At 42.6% G+C, this 18,700-nt stretch overlaps 1 protein-coding gene across 1 annotated transcript; it reads left to right on the top strand.

The window, feature by feature from the left end:
* Window positions 1–108: 108 nt before the first annotated feature.
* Window positions 109–12,729, top strand: BRS3 (bombesin receptor subtype 3). The gene is made up of 3 exons (XM_075835915.1): window positions 109–695; window positions 1,695–2,046; window positions 10,043–12,729. The coding sequence occupies exons 1-3, from the start codon at window positions 265–267 to the stop codon at window positions 10,448–10,450; spliced, it is 1,191 nt and encodes a 396-aa protein (XP_075692030.1). The 5' UTR covers window positions 109–264; the 3' UTR covers window positions 10,451–12,729.
* Window positions 12,730–18,700: the final 5,971 nt, after the last annotated feature.

The following is an 18,700-nucleotide window of genomic DNA, read 5'->3' as shown; positions in this document are numbered from 1 at the left end:
AATAGCGAACACTTGTATCACATGAGCAGAACCCAGTTTGCAGAATTCCTGTATGAAAATTCAGTACTAATTTCCAGCACCTCCCACGCTGCTCAGAGCTATTGTAACCAATCTAAAACTGATGGGTGCTGAAAGACAATTCTTGAATCAGGGAGAGCATGCACATAGCAAGTCTGCAATAGCGTCAAGAGTTATGCAGCTTATCAATTCCACATTACACAGGAGGAAAATATAACGAAAGATTCAATATAATCGGAAGAAAATATGCCTGAAAATTTTCCATCACTTAACCAGACGTTACCATCTGCCACGAATAGCACGGCCCTGCTGAGGGCATGGAATGGAAGCGGTACTTTTTATGGAGAAGATATCGATGATGTGTCCCCTGGTTTGGAAATACTTGTGACAATTTCCATAACATATGCTCTTATCATTTCAATCGGTCTCTTAGGGAACCTTATACTTATCAAAGTATTTTTCAAGATCAAGTCGATGCAGACAGTACCCAACATTTTTATCACTAGTCTGGCTTTTGGAGACTTACTTCTTGTCTTGACGTGTGTGCCAGTGGATGCCTCCCGCTATATGGTGGACACATGGCTTTTTGGGAGAATTGGCTGCAAGGTTATATCTTTCATTCAGCTCACTTCTGTGGGAGTATCAGTATTTACCTTGACTGTGCTCAGTGCTGACAGGTAAGAAGATGTTTCTGTCTTTCTTATTCTTCTCATATTTGGTTTAGTAACTAAATCTGTGGGTATCTCTGATATGTCCACTGTTAATTTCTCCACTCCATCAGCCTAAAGTCTTTTCTAAGCATTCAGTAAAATAGTACATCATAATATTAACTGTGACTTTCACACAAGAAGATGCTAAGGAACTAAAAGGGGATGGCACGTTGGGCAATGCAGTGACCAGTGAAGCGGAAATGTAGAAAGACATGATCGCCTATCAAATGACTAGTTGACCATGTAATACGTACATGGACGTGCCAGGTCCCAGAGGGGGACCCTCTCTATGACGTCAATATGCCCTAAAAAGGTTTTCTTAATTAGACAACCTATTTAAATGACCAGATATTAAGATGATATATAAACATAGCAATATGAATACTTTTCTTCATTCGACAATCCCTTGAAATTTCCAGATATTAAGATATATAAACATATAAATAGGAAGGGTTTTCTTCATTCGACAATCCCTTGAAATGTCCAGATATTAAGATGGTATATAAACATATCAATGTGTATTTCGCAAAATTGCATGAGGTTTACAATCACAGCTACACATATCCTCTGCTTAAAGGGGGATTCCAGTTGTGAAAGGGACACTCCGTGGTGCTTAGTAATACTTCCAAACGCTGTTACTGGTTGAAGATTTATGGAACTTTGGAAGCCAACATAGGACTAATCTGGAACTGCCATTGATTTAAATAGAACTGTGTTGTACACGCCTTTTAAAATGAATAAAGCATTGTACCGGAGATTCTGACTTATGGATATACCCCACCAGCATATAAAGGGTTCATTAGCCTTAATATGAATGAAATGGTATTTCTCACTTTTATTAGTGTTTGAGGTTATGTGGATCATTTCTAGTTAATGGGTAAGATAAAACGTGCAGAATTAAGAATCACAGATACTTGCTGGGTGGACATAGCGTTAACTTGTCCCATATCATGTTTTATTGTGCAGATATAGAGCTATTGTGAAGCCCTTGGAGCTGCAGACCTCGGATGCAGTTTTAAAGACGTGTGGAAAAGCAGTTTGTGTCTGGATCATTTCCATGTTACTTGCAGCTCCAGAAGCGGTGTTTTCCGATCTCTATGAATTCAGCGCCCCTGACAAAAATACATCTTTTAAAGCCTGTGCCCCTTATCCAGTCTCGGAAAAAATCTTGCAGGAGGCTCATTCTCTCATGTGTTTCCTGGTATTTTACATTGTGCCACTGTCGATAATTTCTGCATATTACTTCCTCATCGCAAAAACACTCTACAAAAGCACCTCCAATATGCCAGCTGAAGAACACACGCACGCCCGGAAACAGGTGGGTCACCATTATTACCAGTCGCTCACTATTTTCAAAATTTCTGTTTGCTGTCGGTGAATGGGAACATAGCTCAACTTAAAGGGGTTTTTCGAGTTTTTTTAAAAAGTGGCAAAGGGCGAGGAATGCAATAAAACAAGAAGATCCTTTACTCACTGAACAGATCACCTGGCATTCCAGCGCAGCCACACCTGTCTTCCCTGCCGCTGGTTGTTGATGTGGCTGCAGTCATGATGTGCTGGTATACCCACGTGATCGTTGCCACCAATCACTTACCTCAGCGGTCCTGTGCCATATACCCAATGTGGCAAGTGATTAGCTGCGGCTCTCACATGGGTATACAGGCACGTCATCGCTGCAGCCACGTCAACAAACAGCAGGGAGTAGTTAGCAGAGGAAACAGAAGGAAAGACAAGCAATCTAAAAAATCGAAGTTGCGAAAAACATACAATTATTGTTACATATAAATGCATTGTCTTTTGAACGCTAACAACATTTATCTTCACGTGTAAAAAGACCTGTAGTCTAGTCTTGATCTCCATTACAAACAGGCTAAGGGAGGTTTCAGGGGCGTAACTAGGAAAAACTGGGACCCTCCCTCCCCTGGGTGCCACACACAGCAGCCCCCTTGTAGATAGTGCCCCCCGTAGATTGTGCCATACAGCCCCCCTGTAGACAGTGCTATACAGCCCCCCCTATAGACAGTGCTATACAGCCCCCTGTAGATAGTGTCACCCCCCCTTGTAGATAGTACCACACTCCCCCCTGTATAGTTCCCCTCCCCCTTGTAGACAGTGCGATACAGCACCCTCTTGTAGATAGTGCCCCCTCCCCCTTGTTGACAGTGCCATACAGCACCCCCTTGTAGATAGTGTCCCCACCTCCGTCTTGTAGATAGTGCCATACAGCCCTCCCAGTAGATGGTGCCATACAGCCCCCATGTAGATAGTGCCATACAGCTCCCTGTAGATAGCCCCCCCACCTCCCTCTTGTACAGTGCCATACAGCCCCCTGTAGATAATGCCATACAGCCCCCCCCCATAGATAGGGCCCCCACCTCCCCATGTAGATAGTGCCATACAGCCCCCCTGTAGATAGCGCCCCCACCTCCCCTTTGTAGATAGCAGTTATCCCCTTGTAAATAGTGCCCCTCCAAACAACTAAAACTTTATAGTTACCAAGGTCCCGTACCTGAGACGTACGGAGCTGTTCCAAAGAATCAGCGCCGATGGGATCCTTGCGTAGGCCGGTGTGATTAAGTAACGTCAACACGCTGACCTGCGCAGGGATCCTGACTCTGCGCCTGATAGGCTGCAGGCCTTCGTATCCTTCATATCTTCAGTGGCCTGTAGTCTAGTAAATGGCAGAGCCCTCTCATGCTGCGGGCCCCGTAGCAGCCGTTATGGCTGGTAAAGCGGCAGTTACACCACTGGGAGGTTTCTTCTGCCACCCAGCTAAATACAAAGCAGAATAAGACATTATTGTTTAACCAAACCCATTGTTAAAGAGGCTCTGTCACCAGATTTTGCAACCCCTATCTGCTATTGCAGCAGATCGGAGCTGCAATGTAGATTACAGTAACGTTTTTATTTTAAAAAAACGAGCATTTTTGGCCAAGTTATGACCATTTTTGTATTTATGCAAATGAGGCTTGCAAAAGTACAACTGGGCGTGTTTAAATTAAAAGTCCAAGTGGGCGTGTATTATGTGCGTACATCGGGGCGTGTTTACTACTTTTACTAGCTGGGCGTTCTGACGAGAAGTATCATCCATTTCTCTTCAGAACGCCCAGCTTCGGGCAGTGCAGACACAGCGTGTTCTCGAGAGTTCACGCTGTGTCGTCACTCACTTCCTGCCCCAGGTCCTGCATCGTGTCGGACGAGCAAGGACACATCGGCACCAGAGGCTACAGTTGATTCTGCAGCAGCATCGGCGTTTGCAGGTAAGTCGATGTAGCTACTTACCTGCAAACGCTGATGCAGAATCAACTGTAGCCTCTGGTGCCGATGTGGCCGACACGATGCAGGACCTGGGGCAGGAAGTGAGTGACGTCACAGCGTGATCTCTCGAGAACACGCTGTGTGTCTGCACTGCCAGAAGTGGATGATGCTGATTCGTCAGCATCATACACTCCCATTCCTAACGCCCAGCTAGTAAAAGAAGTAAAAACGCCCAGATGTTACACACAATACACACCCAGTTGGACTTTTACTGTAAACACGCCCAGTTGTACTTTTGCAAGCCTCATTTGCATAAATAAAAAAATGGTCATAACTTGGCCAAAAATGCTCGTTTTTTTAAAATAAAAACGTTACTGTAATCTACATTGCAGCGCCTATCATAGCAGATAGGGGTTGCAAAATCTGGTGACAGAGCCTCTTTAACATATTGTATCTCAAGAGGTTAACAGACAGCAGATACACATATAGAACACAGACCTGTATTTTTATTTTTCCCCCTTTATGTTGGGGTTTGGAACAGTGCGGGGTCAAGTGAGAAGAAAATGTCAATAATATTTTTTGTTTATTTATTTATTTATTTCTGTCCCTTTAATGGGGAATTCACACAGAGTTTTTTGACGAGTTTTTTTATGCGGAAACCACGCCGCAAAGCGCTAAAAAATGGCCAAAAATGCCTCCCATTGATTTCAATGGGAGGCGGAGGCGGTTTTTTCCCGTGAGCGGAAAAACCGGCTGGCGGGAAAAACAAGGGACATGCCCTATCTTCGGGCGTTTACGCCTCTGATCTCCCATTGACATCAATGGGAGGCAGAGAAAGCGTATTTTGCGACGTTTTATGCTCACGGTGCTCAATGGCCGCTGGCGAAAAACGCCGCAAAAATCTGCGTGCAGGCAGAGGAAAATCTGCCTCAAAATTTCAAACGGAATTTTGAGGCAGATTTTCCTCCTTCAAAAAACTCTGTGTGAACCCGGCCTAAAGGCGTTTTCAGTTTTCTAAATCCAAAGCTTATTGAAGCAAATTCTGCATTGCATATGCTTATACTTCGTATTATAGTTCCTACAATAACTAATATATATTTTGGGGACTACAGATACGTGAACTGTTGGTTTACATAGAGCTATATATATATATATACACCGTGTTCCAAATTATTATGCACATTGGAATTACGTGTCATAAACATTTAATTATTAGTTTTTCAATTAAACTCATGGATGGTATTGTGTCATTGTGGCTTTGGATCATTGTAATCAATCTCAGACACCTGTGATAATTAGTTTGCCAGGTGTGCCCAATCAAAGGAAAACTACTTAAGAAGGACGTTCCACATTATTAAGCAGGCCACAGGTTTCAAGCAATATGGGAAAGAAAAAGGATCTCTCTGCTGCCGAAAAGCGTGAAATAGTGCAATACCTTGGACAAGGTATGAAAACATTGGATATTTCAAGAATACTTAAGCGTGATCATCGTACTGTGAAAAGATTTGTGGCTGATTCAGAGCATAGACAGGTTCGTTCAGATAAAGGCATAATGAGGAAGGTTTCTGCCAGACAAATTAATAGCATTAGGAGAGCAGCTGCTAAAATGCCATTGCAAAGCAGAAAACAGATATTTGAAGCCGCTGGTGCCTCTGGAGTCCCGTGAACCTCAAGGTGTAGGATCCTCCAGAGGTTTGCAAGTGTGCATAAAGCTATTATTCGGCCACCCCTAAACAATGCTCACAAGCAGAAACGGTTGCAGTGGGCTCAGAAATACATGAAGACTAATTTTCAAACCGTGTTGTTTACTGATGAGTGCCGTGCAACCCTGGATGGTCCAGATGGATGGAGTAGTGGATGGTTGGTGAATGGCCACCATGTCCCAACAAGGCTGTGACGTCAGCAATGAGGTGGCGGAGTCATGTTTTGGGCTGGAATCATGGGGAGAGAGCTGATAGCCCCCTTTAGGGTCCCTGATGGTGTGAAAATGCCCTCTGCAAAGTACGTAGAGTTTATGACTGATCACTTTCTTCCGTGGTACAAAAAGAAGAACCGTGCCTTCCGTAGCAAAATTATCTTCATGCATGACAATGCACCATCTCATGCTGCAAAGAATACCTCTGTGTCATTAGCTGCTATGGGCACAAAAGGAGAGAAACTCATGGTGCGGCCCCCATGTTCCCCTGACCTCAACTCTATTGAGAACCTTTGGAGCATCCTCAAGCAAAATATCTATGAGGGTGGGAGGCAGTTCACATCAAAACAGAAGCTCTGGGAGTCTATTCTGACATCCTGCAAAGATATTCAAGCAGAAACTGTCCAAATACTCACAAATTCAATGGTTGCAAGAATTGTGAAGGTGATATCAAAGAAGGGGTCCTATGTTAACATGTAACTTGGCCTGTTACGTTTTTTGGATTGAAAGAGCTTTTGATTTCTGTAAATATGACCTCCTGATGCTGCAAATTCAACAAATTACCATTTTATTTATCTTTACAGCCTTTAAAATGTTTTGATCTCTGTTGTGCATAATAATTTGAAACAGTGCATTTTGAGATTTTTACTTCTAAAAAAAAATCTGTTATCATTAGGAGATTTGTTCAATAAAATTTGCATTATACTCCAACGGTTGATGGCTTGAAGATTATACTGACTGTCATTTTCATCGACTATTTAGGAAAATCATCTAAAAATAACATTTGCATAATAATTTGGAATGCGGTATATATATATATATATATATATATACATGTATATATATATATATATACACATGTGTATATATATATATATATATATATATATATATATTTATATATATTTATATATCTAAAATATTATTAATTTCTGCTATTAATCAATTTCAACTATAGAAATTTCCAAGCTGGAACCAATTATTTCTAATTTGCAACACTGTAATTAATTATTAAAAGGCTAAATCTTTCTGCAGCTCTTCCTATGGCAGACTAATTAGTAGGTTTGTAAATTGTCTGCAGATTGTCTGCATTAATTGGGAAATTATAACTTTGCCTCTCAGTTGTATTTCCAAAATTACCTTGATTTACCGTACAAGAAAGCACAGAAATATTATGAGCTTTTGTACCTCAAGATAAATATACCTTCTGTATCTTCTATGTTAAAAGTGAGTCTTTAACGTGATCCATTAAAATCTTTCAGGCTAGAAATTGTTAATAAACAAATTCACTGAAAAGTAACATAGTTTTAAAGGCATATGGTATCTTATTTGGGTAACATGGGTATAGATCCGGAACAAGATATTAACATATGCTAGTTGAATGGTAATTACACAACAGATGGATTTATAACTTTTCAAAAGTTAGTGGGCCTTTATTTATTAAAACTGTCTAACAAAAAAGTGTGCCTTTACCATCTATCTATCTATACAGCACACAAGAAAATGGCCACAGCACATTGCGAACACCAATGTCATCTAAGCCACTAAATATAAATAAATATGCATTACTGCTAAATCTACTTACTTTGATCAAATTGTGTTTGCCCACCTGCCACGACAAGGTGTCCTCTATAGGTGGGGACCTACCCTGCACATACACCCAGAACTGGGACTAAGCCTACATATATCTGGGGATGGTAGGAACCAGCATTAAAATAATTACAATTTATATACATATATATATACATACAGTGAAACCCCTTGATTTAACCGCCCCAAAATTGCGTAGAAAAAATAGACAGAGAATGCAGGTTAAAGTGTCTAATGCAGTCAGCAAACAAATAAATAGCCCTATCATTCCTAGCCAATAGCATGGCTCCCCTTTCAGTCTTAGTCCCCAGCATAGCTCCCCTCTCATTCTTAGTCATCAGCTTGGCAACCCTATCATTCTTTGTTCGCAGCATGGCTCCCTTCTCATTCTTCATCCCCCAGCATGACTCCCCTCTCATTCCTAGTCTCTATTATGGCTCCTTTATAAATATTGTTCCCCTCTTGGTCCACAGCATGGCTGCCATTTTATTCCGGGTCCCCATACTGGCACCCCTCTCATTTTTAGTCCCCAACATGGCTCCCCCTCTCATTCTTATACAGTACACCAAGATGGCTCCCCTCATTCTTAGACCCCAGTCCGTCCCTGCTGTCCATATCTCCTTCACTATTAAACTTGACACCCAGTAGTAGTCTGCAGACCCTCTTGCTCAGCAATCTTGTAAGCTGTTCAGTGCAGCGTGATGCATGCTGCACCCTTCCCCTCTAGGACTTTTATACTCCTCCCTCCTTGCCTCTAATGCTCTTTTGTGCTGGAAATGATCCTTCTCCTGCTCTTTCTGCCCTAACGATGGTACAATGCTGGAAGTTTTTTTGCCCTGATGTGCCAAGAAGATCTCCTCCACCTGCTCTCTCTGGTCCGGTGGCACCCGCATCTAGATAGCTTGCAGCACGTGTTAGTTTTTGCAATTGGGTTTCCACAAAAAAAATGGCTCAAAAAGTGGTCTTTGGTCGGATTAGGGATTGTCTGTCTATAAAGGGGCAGCTTCCATAGAATATAATGGTGGGGAAGATCGGTCACAGAAAACTTTGGTCTAGATGGGGAGGGTCTTTTTAAAGGAGTGGTCTTTGGGAGAGGTTTCATTTGATATCTTAAAAACCGTGAGGAATTAATACAGAAAGTATAATGGAAAATGTTATAACTTTTTAGCTTTACAAAAAATAACATTAATTTACTGAAATCGGACAACCCCTTTGAATTGTGCCTATATATTTATGTTACTTAAAGAGAACCTTTCACCTCCCCATACATCGGCAGCATGTAATGGGCAGGGCTGCACAAACCCTGGGGCACTTTACATTTTTTTTCTACCCTCCTCAGTTTTTTAGATATCGGCGTCGTTATATTTGAGGCCCGATATTTAAATAACCCCCTGAACTGTCAATGGGGCATGTACTGGAATTGGGGCGTTACTATGGCTGTGACACTGTCCAATCAGATATGGACAGTGTTACAGCAAGAGCGAGGATAGAGAGAGAGGGGGCGTGTCTCTGCTACGGACAGTGCAAGCGTTCGTAGCAGTCACACGCCCCCTTGCCAGTTCGGAAGACAAAGTACAAGACTGATCTCTCGCAAGAGCTGAAGAGATAAGAGTGCGCATGCGCACTCTCCTCTCCACAGCTCTTACACTGTCCGTAGCAGTGACACGACCCCTTGCCAGTTCGGCAGAAGACTGATCTTGAAAGCTGAAGAGTGAGAGCGTGCTCGCGCACACACTCTCTCTCCTCTATCATTGGAGATAGTGCTCCATTTTTCTAACTCGGTGCCTGTCTTCCTCATCTGGCAGCTGAAAACAATCACGCAGGCAGCAAGGGGAAAAAGAAAGATTGGTGCTTACAATGGAGATGACGAAATACCCCTGATAATATTCATCTTACCAACCATTTACATGTTTTACAGTAATATTCCTTGTGGGTTAGTGGACAATACCCAGTATCTCCCGTGGTCTATGGTGAGGAAGGGATTACTGAGTTTACTTCATGATCGGTGGTCTAGGCTGGTTATGGGTTAATATCTGATATCCCAGCAGTTATATGGTGGTTTAGGAGTGAATACCTAGTATACAAGATGGTTTGGGATGTGAAAGGGTTAATGAAGGTGATCTATGGCAGCAAAGTGTACCTAGAATTTCATTTTATTTAATCTAATTACGGTAAATCCATAACTCTTTATAATGGTCGGAGCTCTGTTTTTCTGATTCAGAGCTCCAAATCCTTAGTATACCTTTACATAAGCATTGGATAAAATCTGGCCGCTTGCAGCCACCACTAGGGGGAGCTCCCTACATACTCCATCTAGTGGCAGCAGAATTTTTTTTGTAATTTAAGTCAATAGCTTATCCTGAACAGCATAGAGTAAGATTTCAAGGAACTAGGAAACCCCCTCTAAGTGCGCCCCTGGGCAGATGCATGTCAAATGATCTGTTCATTAGACCTCTAACATCTAGTGATAGTGGCAGCACAGATTGCCTGTACATCTTATTTCTGTTATTGCATAAAAAAAATAAATCATCTGCTTGGTTTTGTTTTGCAGATTGAATCCCGCAAAAGAGTCGCTAAAACGGTGCTGGTGTTGGTTGCTCTCTTTGCCTTCTGCTGGTTGCCGAACCATATCCTCTACCTGTATCGATCCTTCACATACCACTCAGCAGTGAATTCCTCCATGCTCCATCTTTCTGCTACTATTTTTGCCCGGATACTTGCTTTCAGCAATTCCTGCGTCAACCCATTTGCCTTATATTGGCTCAGCAGAAGTTTTAGGCAGCACTTTAAAAAACAGGTGTACTGCTGCAAGACACATCGACCACCATCACAACCAAGCCCAACTCATAGCAGCACCAATACAGCAATAACGGTTATCAAGGGCAACATCCCGATGTCAGAGATTAGCATTCATTTATTAGGAGCTTATGAAATGAAGAGAGACAGTGACAGTATTTAAAACTGCTGTATATATGAGACACGTTTCTAGTACCATTAAAGGAGAGCTACATGGATGACTTTTTTTTTACTATGGCCTTATTCTACAAGGGATTAGTAAATGTTAGTTACAGCGCCAAGATGAAGCCCCAGCTAAAACAATTGTCGGAGAATCGTTCTGCTATTTTAGAGGGTTCAAATGTAATGTTTCCATTGAGTTCTCCTTTAAAAGTTTTGTCATAGAAGTGGAACAGCCAAGTCAGCCTCATCTCTTATTCTGGGATAATTTATTCAGCATTATATGTAACATAAAAATAACTATAACTGGAAATATTAGAATCTTCCTCTGTTTCTGAGGTATCTTGGTCTCCTACAAATGAAATAGCTGCTGGGTGACAACTAATAATGGCAGCACTGGCAGCTATTATGATGCCTGTACAGGGTCATACGGGCCCAACAGAGTAGCCTATAATGGACCTTCAGGCTGGCCATATATTTCAGATACGATACGATCGTTCAGCCGACAGCTATTTCTCTAGACTCCCCCATACACATGAGCGCTTGGCCGAGTGTGCATGCGTTGTCAGTAGGGTGGAGTACAGCCGCTGGAATCCAACATGCCCGACTCTTCTCTCCCCCAACATCTGTCATCGGAGCAAAGTCGGGACAACGCTATACACATTAGATGGTTGGCCGGTCTGACCGACATACATCTAATGTGTATGGCCACCTTAACACTAACAGGGACTCAAAGGTCCAGCAGAAGACTACCCCATTTGGAGCCAATCACTTGCCACTGGGGTCTTTTTATTGTGAGTTGATTGACAAATAACCTTTTAGATCTTATTGTTATTATGTCCTGGTGCGCAATGATAGCAACGTGGACGTGTGCCGGTTCTGTATAGATGGAGGGTAAGCATTTCCTATGGTGGTCCAAAGGAGCCCCAATCTTGTGGTGTGAATATAGTTGTGGTCACTACAAAAACTTGGTGACCACCTCATAATGGCAGCTAATAGTTAGACCAGGATAACTCAGATAACAAAAGATGTAAATTAAAATGACAGGATATTTTCAGATAATTTTTACATTTTTTATTGAAATTCACAAGGTCTGGTCCAATTTTGTTAAGCCTGGCCATTTCCACAATATATTCTGATCTTGTGAAAGATTAATAAAAAGGCCTTACTACTAAAATACATGTAGTGCTCTAAGTTGCTAATATAGGCTGCATTAATTTAGCCCCTAGTGGCGATTTTGGAAACAGCTGCATGTTTATTTAAAGGGTTATTCCCATCTTGCATTCATGGCATAACCAGAGAATATGCCATAAATGGCTGATAGGTGCAAGTCCCACCTCTGGTATCCGCACTTGTAAAAACTCAGGTCTCACGACCTTCATTTATCAATTCAAAGCGGCTGATAGTGCCCTCGTTTCCCATTGAAATCAATAGAAATGTGGCTGCGCTTTCTCGGCTCTCCACATTGAAGTCTCTCCATTGGAGGTTCAGAAAAAGCTAATCCAGCAGAGCTGACGTATGCTGTAAAACGACAAATGGGGGTCGCGGGACTCATTCTCCAGCAAACTCTTTATTGAACTCTATGGGAACAGTTGCCACGCAGAATCGGTGTTCAAAGGACCTCCGTTCTCTCGATAGTTTTGTGGTCCCATACCTTGTGGCTATTCCATAAATGCGGGAATTCACCTTTTACTTCATCCTGGACTCCAAGGATCAGCGCTAAGTAAACACCATAGTAAGGAATAACTACCACGAGGAAAGGAAATAAAATAACTTCTTTCTTAAAGAGCAAATACCTCAACAAAAAATTTAATGGAAAACCATAGATCTTTGAGTTGTCCTCTTCTGTTAAGCGCATTAATGTTTTATTCAGCTGGTTCATAGTTACATAGTTCGTATAGTTAGAAAAGACATATGCCCATCAAGTTCAACTGAGGTAAAAAAATAAGATATCTTGATAAAGGGGTTTTAAAAAATTTGACAGTAGGAGAGGCCATCAATGTAAAATCCTCAAAAAAGCTTTCAATCCTGGTTGAACCAGAGAAAGGCAAAACTACTCTGCAGTTTCTAATGCCTGAGCCTAAGCTTCACTTTACAGTAAAGAATCCTTTTTGCAGTTGGCAACTGAACTTTTCTTTTTTAAATGTAACCTACCTAGCTCAGTAGGGACCATATAAAGTGGGAGGAATATGTTAAGTCTGGCAATTCAAACGCCAGTCTGCCTCCTGGCCATTTCCTGATTAGATGGTCTGGAATTACGAAAACAGCCTAGCTCACTGACCTACGCGGTTTCCGTAACTCCCAAGTAAATAGCAGTTACGGAAACAGTGTAGCACGCGTGCTACGCTGCTTCCATAACTGCCATTCACTTCTATTGGAGTTACAGAAAAAGCGTAGGTCAGTGAGCACTCGGCTGTTTTCGTAACTCCCGACCATCTAATCAGGAAGTGGCCAAGAGGCAGCGGAAGCTGAGAAAGCTAGAACTGCGTTTAGGGGGCCCTGTTCTAGAGATAGGTGCAAGTCCCAGAGGTAGGACCAGCATCTATCTGACATTTATAGCATATCTTGTAGATATGCCATAACTGTCCCTGATGGGCAAACCCCTTTACAGTAAACTAAGTTGACAGGAAATGCGCTAAATTTATTAAGAGGTGCACACCTCTTAATAAATTTGGCGCATCTGTACGACAGAAAACGAAATCTACGCCTGCTATAAGCAGGTGTAGATTTGCGCCATAACATGTCAATTTCTGGCGTAAGCAATGATAAATCTGTTGGTCTGTGGGAGGCCTTGTCCCCTCCTGCTAAATCCTACCCCTTTTTCTCACCGCTTTCATGAAAAACAGAGAAAAGTCTGCAGCCTAAGGACCCATGCACACGACCGTATTTTTCATCCATTCGTAAATACGGATCCGTAGTCATCCATAAATCATCCGCATATACAGAAGGGTGTCCTTAAATATCGTTCGTAGTGTATCCGTATTTACAGATCCAGAAAAAAACAGGGAGGAATTTAGGGTAATCCCCTGGCGTCGCATGGCAATGCTTTCGTAATTACGGATGCCTACGGATGCACATCTGTAGTCGTCTATATTTACGGAAGCGCCCATAGACTTGGTGGAGTCCGTGCCGTAATTACAGATAAAAAAAGAACATGCTCTATAATTTCTACGGCACGGACACCCCTCTAAAAATATACGTAAAGGTGTCCGTAGCCCATAGTAATGAATGGGTCCGTAATTAAGGATGAAAAATACGGTCGTGTGCATGGGGCCTAATAGTGACAATATTAAAGGGGTTGTTCAGGCATGGGGCGGTTTTTCATACTGATGACCTAGCCACAGAATAGGTCATCTGTATATGATCGGTGGGTGTCCCACACCCAGACCCCGCAATGATCAGCTGTTCCGGCTTACTCCGGGCACCGGAAGTCTGTACCGGAAGCAGATGGCTCCGGTCACAGTATAGCGGCCACACTGCAGTTCTGCTCCTATTCAAGTGACCCTGAAGTAACCAAGCACGGCCGCTATACAGCCATCTGCTTCCAGCACGGACATTCGGTGCCCGGGGGCAGCCAGAACAGCTGATCGGTGCGGGGTCCGAGTGTCGGACCTCAACTGACCATAGACTGATGACCTATCCTGTGGATAGGTCATCAGTATGAAAAACCTCCTTGTACCTGGACAACTAAAGAACAACTAAAGTATTTACAGGTGATTTTCTTTTTTAAGGAGACTCTTTAATATTATTTATTATATTTCAGAAATCAATGGATAACAAATCCTCTACCCCTATAAACAATCTGGAGAATTATGTATTTCTCAACATTACAACACAAGTAAATGTAAACTTTACCTATCCTTTAAATAAACTTGTAATATGTCATAGATATTATCCCAATTCTTTTTTTTGCAAAAAAAACAACTTAAATACTATTATCTGTATAATACTAGTCTGATGTGTATGTAATTTACTGTTTATATGAATAGCAATATTTTTGTCTAAAATAAAAGACATTAATAAATAATCAGCATTTGATAAAGACATCAGCGTGTAGAGATCACAAAGAAAAATAAAAGGCAAAACGTGCTTTGTTATAATAAAGTGGTCACAATGTTAGTTTCCGGTTTATGTAAATAAAGCTTACTCATTGTATAATAAAAAACAACCGTCTAATATACTTTGTGTTTCAATTCCTCAACATGTTCAAGATCTATGCTTGCTTTCAGTGAATGGGAAAATTTGTGTTTACAGCCACAAGTTGTAAACTTGTCTTAGCAATGTGCTGGAGACTGCTTTCCACCCTATACAGAATTTGGGGGAAGGGATAAGAGGTCTAGGTCATACTGCTATCTTCCATAAACAGTGCCACAGCTGTCTACAGGTTGTGAGTGGTATTGCAGCTCAGCCCCATTCACTTAAATGGAGCTGAGCTGAAATACCAGACGCCACCCATGGAGAGATGTGGCGCTGTTTCTGGAAGAAAACAGTAATGTTTTTGTAATCCTGGGCAACCCTTTTAAAAGGGCTGTCTCACAAGGACAACCTCTTTTTAAATAGTAGCCAGCCCAATGATCAGCTGATTGCCACAGATTCAGTTTCTCTAAACCATGGTGATCAGCTGTTACCACTGGGAAAGTCATGGCTGGCCATAAGCGTGACCACTGCAGGGGAAATGTAGCAAGACATGGTGTCACTCTTATGAAAAGCTGTCTACGTAATGCACGGATGGGTCAGATCTGCCTGAGCAGCTCTCTGTTCTGGCTCTAAAAGATTGTCCCAACAACCCTTTTAGTAATGAAGATCATTGTAACCTCCCAGAATAAACTAGGGCCTCATGCACCCGACCGTAGCCATGTGCACGGCCGTGATTTCCGGGTCTGCCGGCCACAGTGACAGCCGCGAGCCGCCCGTAAATCGCAGGCTGTGCACATGGCCGCGGCCATGATTTTCAATGAGCCCGTTCTTTCTGCGGTCCAGGCTCCGGGGCCATGCACGGACCGTGAAAACCCACGGTCGTGTGCATGGCCCCATAAGAATGAATGGGGTCGGAATTCTCCCGTGGATTTTCAACTACGCTATTGAATCCGTCAAAAGCCTGCACAACGAAGACAAACGGAAACCATTGGCACCGCTATTTATTCCGTCAAAACAACAGAACTCCTGCACAACGGAGACAAATGGAAACCATTGGTACCGGATCCGTCACCATTGAAATCAATGGCGATAGAAATCTATGGTTTCCGTTTGTGTCAGTCAGGGCTCCGTTCCGACGGAAAGTTCAGACGGAACGGAGCCCTGACGCAGATGTGAATGCAGCCTTATCCACCTGTTGACCTCAAAACAAACCAGAAAGTGCTGCACCACATGTAAACAATGGAGACCCGCAGCCTCGTCATACGTAACACAACGATGCAGTGGCTACCTGCTGTAAGGCAAATCTCCGCAGCTCCTGTTGCAGTAGCTTCAGCAAGATGGCTGCATACAGTACCGGATATACATCTCAGGAGAAAAAGATCGCAAAGATTGTTTGGTGCTTTAGGTTGCAGTCACACGCGGCAGATTTTGTTGCAGAAATTTCTGCAACTGAAAATTCCATTCATCTTAATGGGGGTGTTTCTGCAGCAGGTGCATGGATTTCTGCAAGTTCCATTTAGATGAATGGAACGAATTTTCAGTTGCACCAATTTCTGCGGCATGTGACTGCACCCTTAGGCCTAGCTCACATAACGCAGTTTTTTGTAGGCAGATTTTGCACTGCCAGCGTTGTTGTAACTCTTTTTTATCTGCGGACGTTGAATATAATGGAAGGGCAAGACGGACAAAAAACGCTCAGAAACTAGCGCCGCAGATTTTTTTCTGCCTCCCTTTCATGTCAATGGAAGGTCAAATGCGGAAACCGCTCAAAGAGAGAGTATGCCGCTTTTTTCTTCCACGAGTGGCCAAAAGCCTCCCGGGGAAAAAAATGCTTCTGCCTTCCATTGAAATCAAGAGAGGACGATTTGGGCTGTTTATTGGCGCTGATTCCAATGTGATTTCTGCATCAAAAAACTTGGTGTGAACTAACCCTTAGCCTATCAAGTAAGCCACACCTCATGTATGGCTTTAACATGGTTGTCTGCTCTTTAACACAATGCGATTCTCACAACATCTCGCATCCTCTGTAGGCTTCCCCTTGTGTCTCCCTGGATGTCATCCCACCATAAATACCCATCATTTACACCTCGGTGTATCCATATGTACGTTTTTTCCTTCCGCAGACGACCTCCTCCCAGGGCCGCCCTTAGGCACCAGCCTACAGGGAAAACCTGGTCCTGGCTGCCCTTATAAACATGTAAAGAAAGTAGATTAAACAAAAATTAGAAGATTAAACAGATTACAAAAACTAGATATATTTGGTTACAGTATAGATCATTAATAAGTAAATAAAAGTGATACATTTCCTATTTATTACTCCTGCTTCACACAGTACAGCATAAATAAACGGCATTTGTGCTACAATGAGGACATCTAGTGACACAACGTCGTCCACACGATATAAAGAACATCGCTCTCACAGCCGGATGGGTCATGTCATTTTCTATTCACTCTTGGTGAAGTCTATGGATTTAGAGGTCGTCTCATATACACAGTATTTGATATATTTATAAAAACGAGCGAAAGTTCTGTCGATTTTTACCCAAGTTTTAATATTTGAATATTGCCATTTTAACCTCTATTGTTCATCCACCTGTTTTGGAACTTTTTGTTGCCAATGGATCTTGTGATCTTCCAATCTCTAGTAGCTTATTGTCCAAAAAAAACAGCAGCAATTTTTCAACCTAATCTTGATAATCAGAAGTTAAATTTATTTCCAATGATTTAATAAACGAGTGATTTTTAGTAATAGCTTTTTTTGCTTTTGTTTTACAAAAAAGCCGTAATATGGTTACATTTTAACATCTGTATTATGGCCACAAGACCCAGACCTCCTGCAGTTGTGCTGAACCAAAGCTAGACCACCAAAGAACCCTATGGTGATTTAAAGAGGCTCTGTCACCAGATTTTGCAACCCCTATCTGCTATTGCAGCAGATAGGCGCTGCAATGTAGATTACAGTAACGTTTTTATTTTTAAAAAACGAGTATTTTTGGCCAAGATATGACCATTTTTGTAGTTATGCAAATGAGGCTTGCAAAAGTCCAAGTGGGTGTGTTTAAAAGTAAAAGTCCAAGTGGGCGTGTATTATGTGCGTACATCGGGGCGTTTTTAATACTTTCACTAGCTGGGCGCTCTGAAGAGAAGTAACATCCTCTTCTCTTCAGAACGCCCAGCTTCTGACAGTGCAGATCTGTGACGTCACTCACAGGTCCTGCATCGTGACGGCCACATCGGCACCAGAGGCTACAGTTGATTCTGCAGCAGCATCAGCGTTTGCAGGTAAGTAGCTACATCGATTTACCTGCAAACGCCGATGCTGCTGCAGAATCATCTGTAGCCTCTGGTGCCGATGTGTCCCCGCTCGTCTGACACGATGCAGGACCTGTGAGTGACGTCACAGATCTGCACTGTCAGAAGCTGGGCGTTCTGAAGAGAAGAGGATGTTACTTCTCTTCAGAGCGCCCAGCTAGTAAAAGTATTAAACACGCCCCGATGTACGCACATAATACACGCCCAGTTGGACTTTTGCAAGCCTCATTTGCATAACTACAAAAATGGTCATAACTTGGCCAAAAATGCTCGTTTTTTAAAAATAAAAACGTTACTGTAATCTACATTGCAGCGCCTATCTGCTGCAATAGCAGATAGGGGTTGCAAAATCTGGTGACAGAGCCTCTTTAAGTTCTGGGCAGTAGAACTGTGGCGGTCCAAATGTCTGCAATACAGACGCTAAAACGTGGCCATGTTACAGTCGCCTGAAACCGGCTTTAAAGGGGTATTACCATTTCAAGTGTTTATGGCAGTGTAGGGATGCACGGTGCATCTAAACTTCGATACTGTTTCAATACTGTGCATCCCCAAACGGTTCGATACTGTTATTTCCTGTATTTCGATACTTAGCTGCGCAGCCGCACAGCTCAGTATTGTAACACATGAATGTATGGGAGCGGGGCTGCGGCTGTGTAATACAGTTACGGCCCCGCTCCTGAGTCCTGATAAGTGCGCGGGGTCAGGATGATGTGATTCGGCCGGCGCTGCACTAATGATCTGCGGCACTGAAGACAGAACATGGCGGGCGCACTACAAAACACCCCCATGTTCTGGAGTGTGAGAG

Source organism: Rhinoderma darwinii, chromosome 8 (assembly GCF_050947455.1).
Source record: "Rhinoderma darwinii isolate aRhiDar2 chromosome 8, aRhiDar2.hap1, whole genome shotgun sequence".
Classification (NCBI taxonomy): domain Eukaryota; kingdom Metazoa; phylum Chordata; class Amphibia; order Anura; family Rhinodermatidae; genus Rhinoderma; species Rhinoderma darwinii.
The sequence above is the reverse complement of the archived record's forward strand: the minus strand, read 5'-3'. Positions and strand labels throughout refer to the sequence as shown.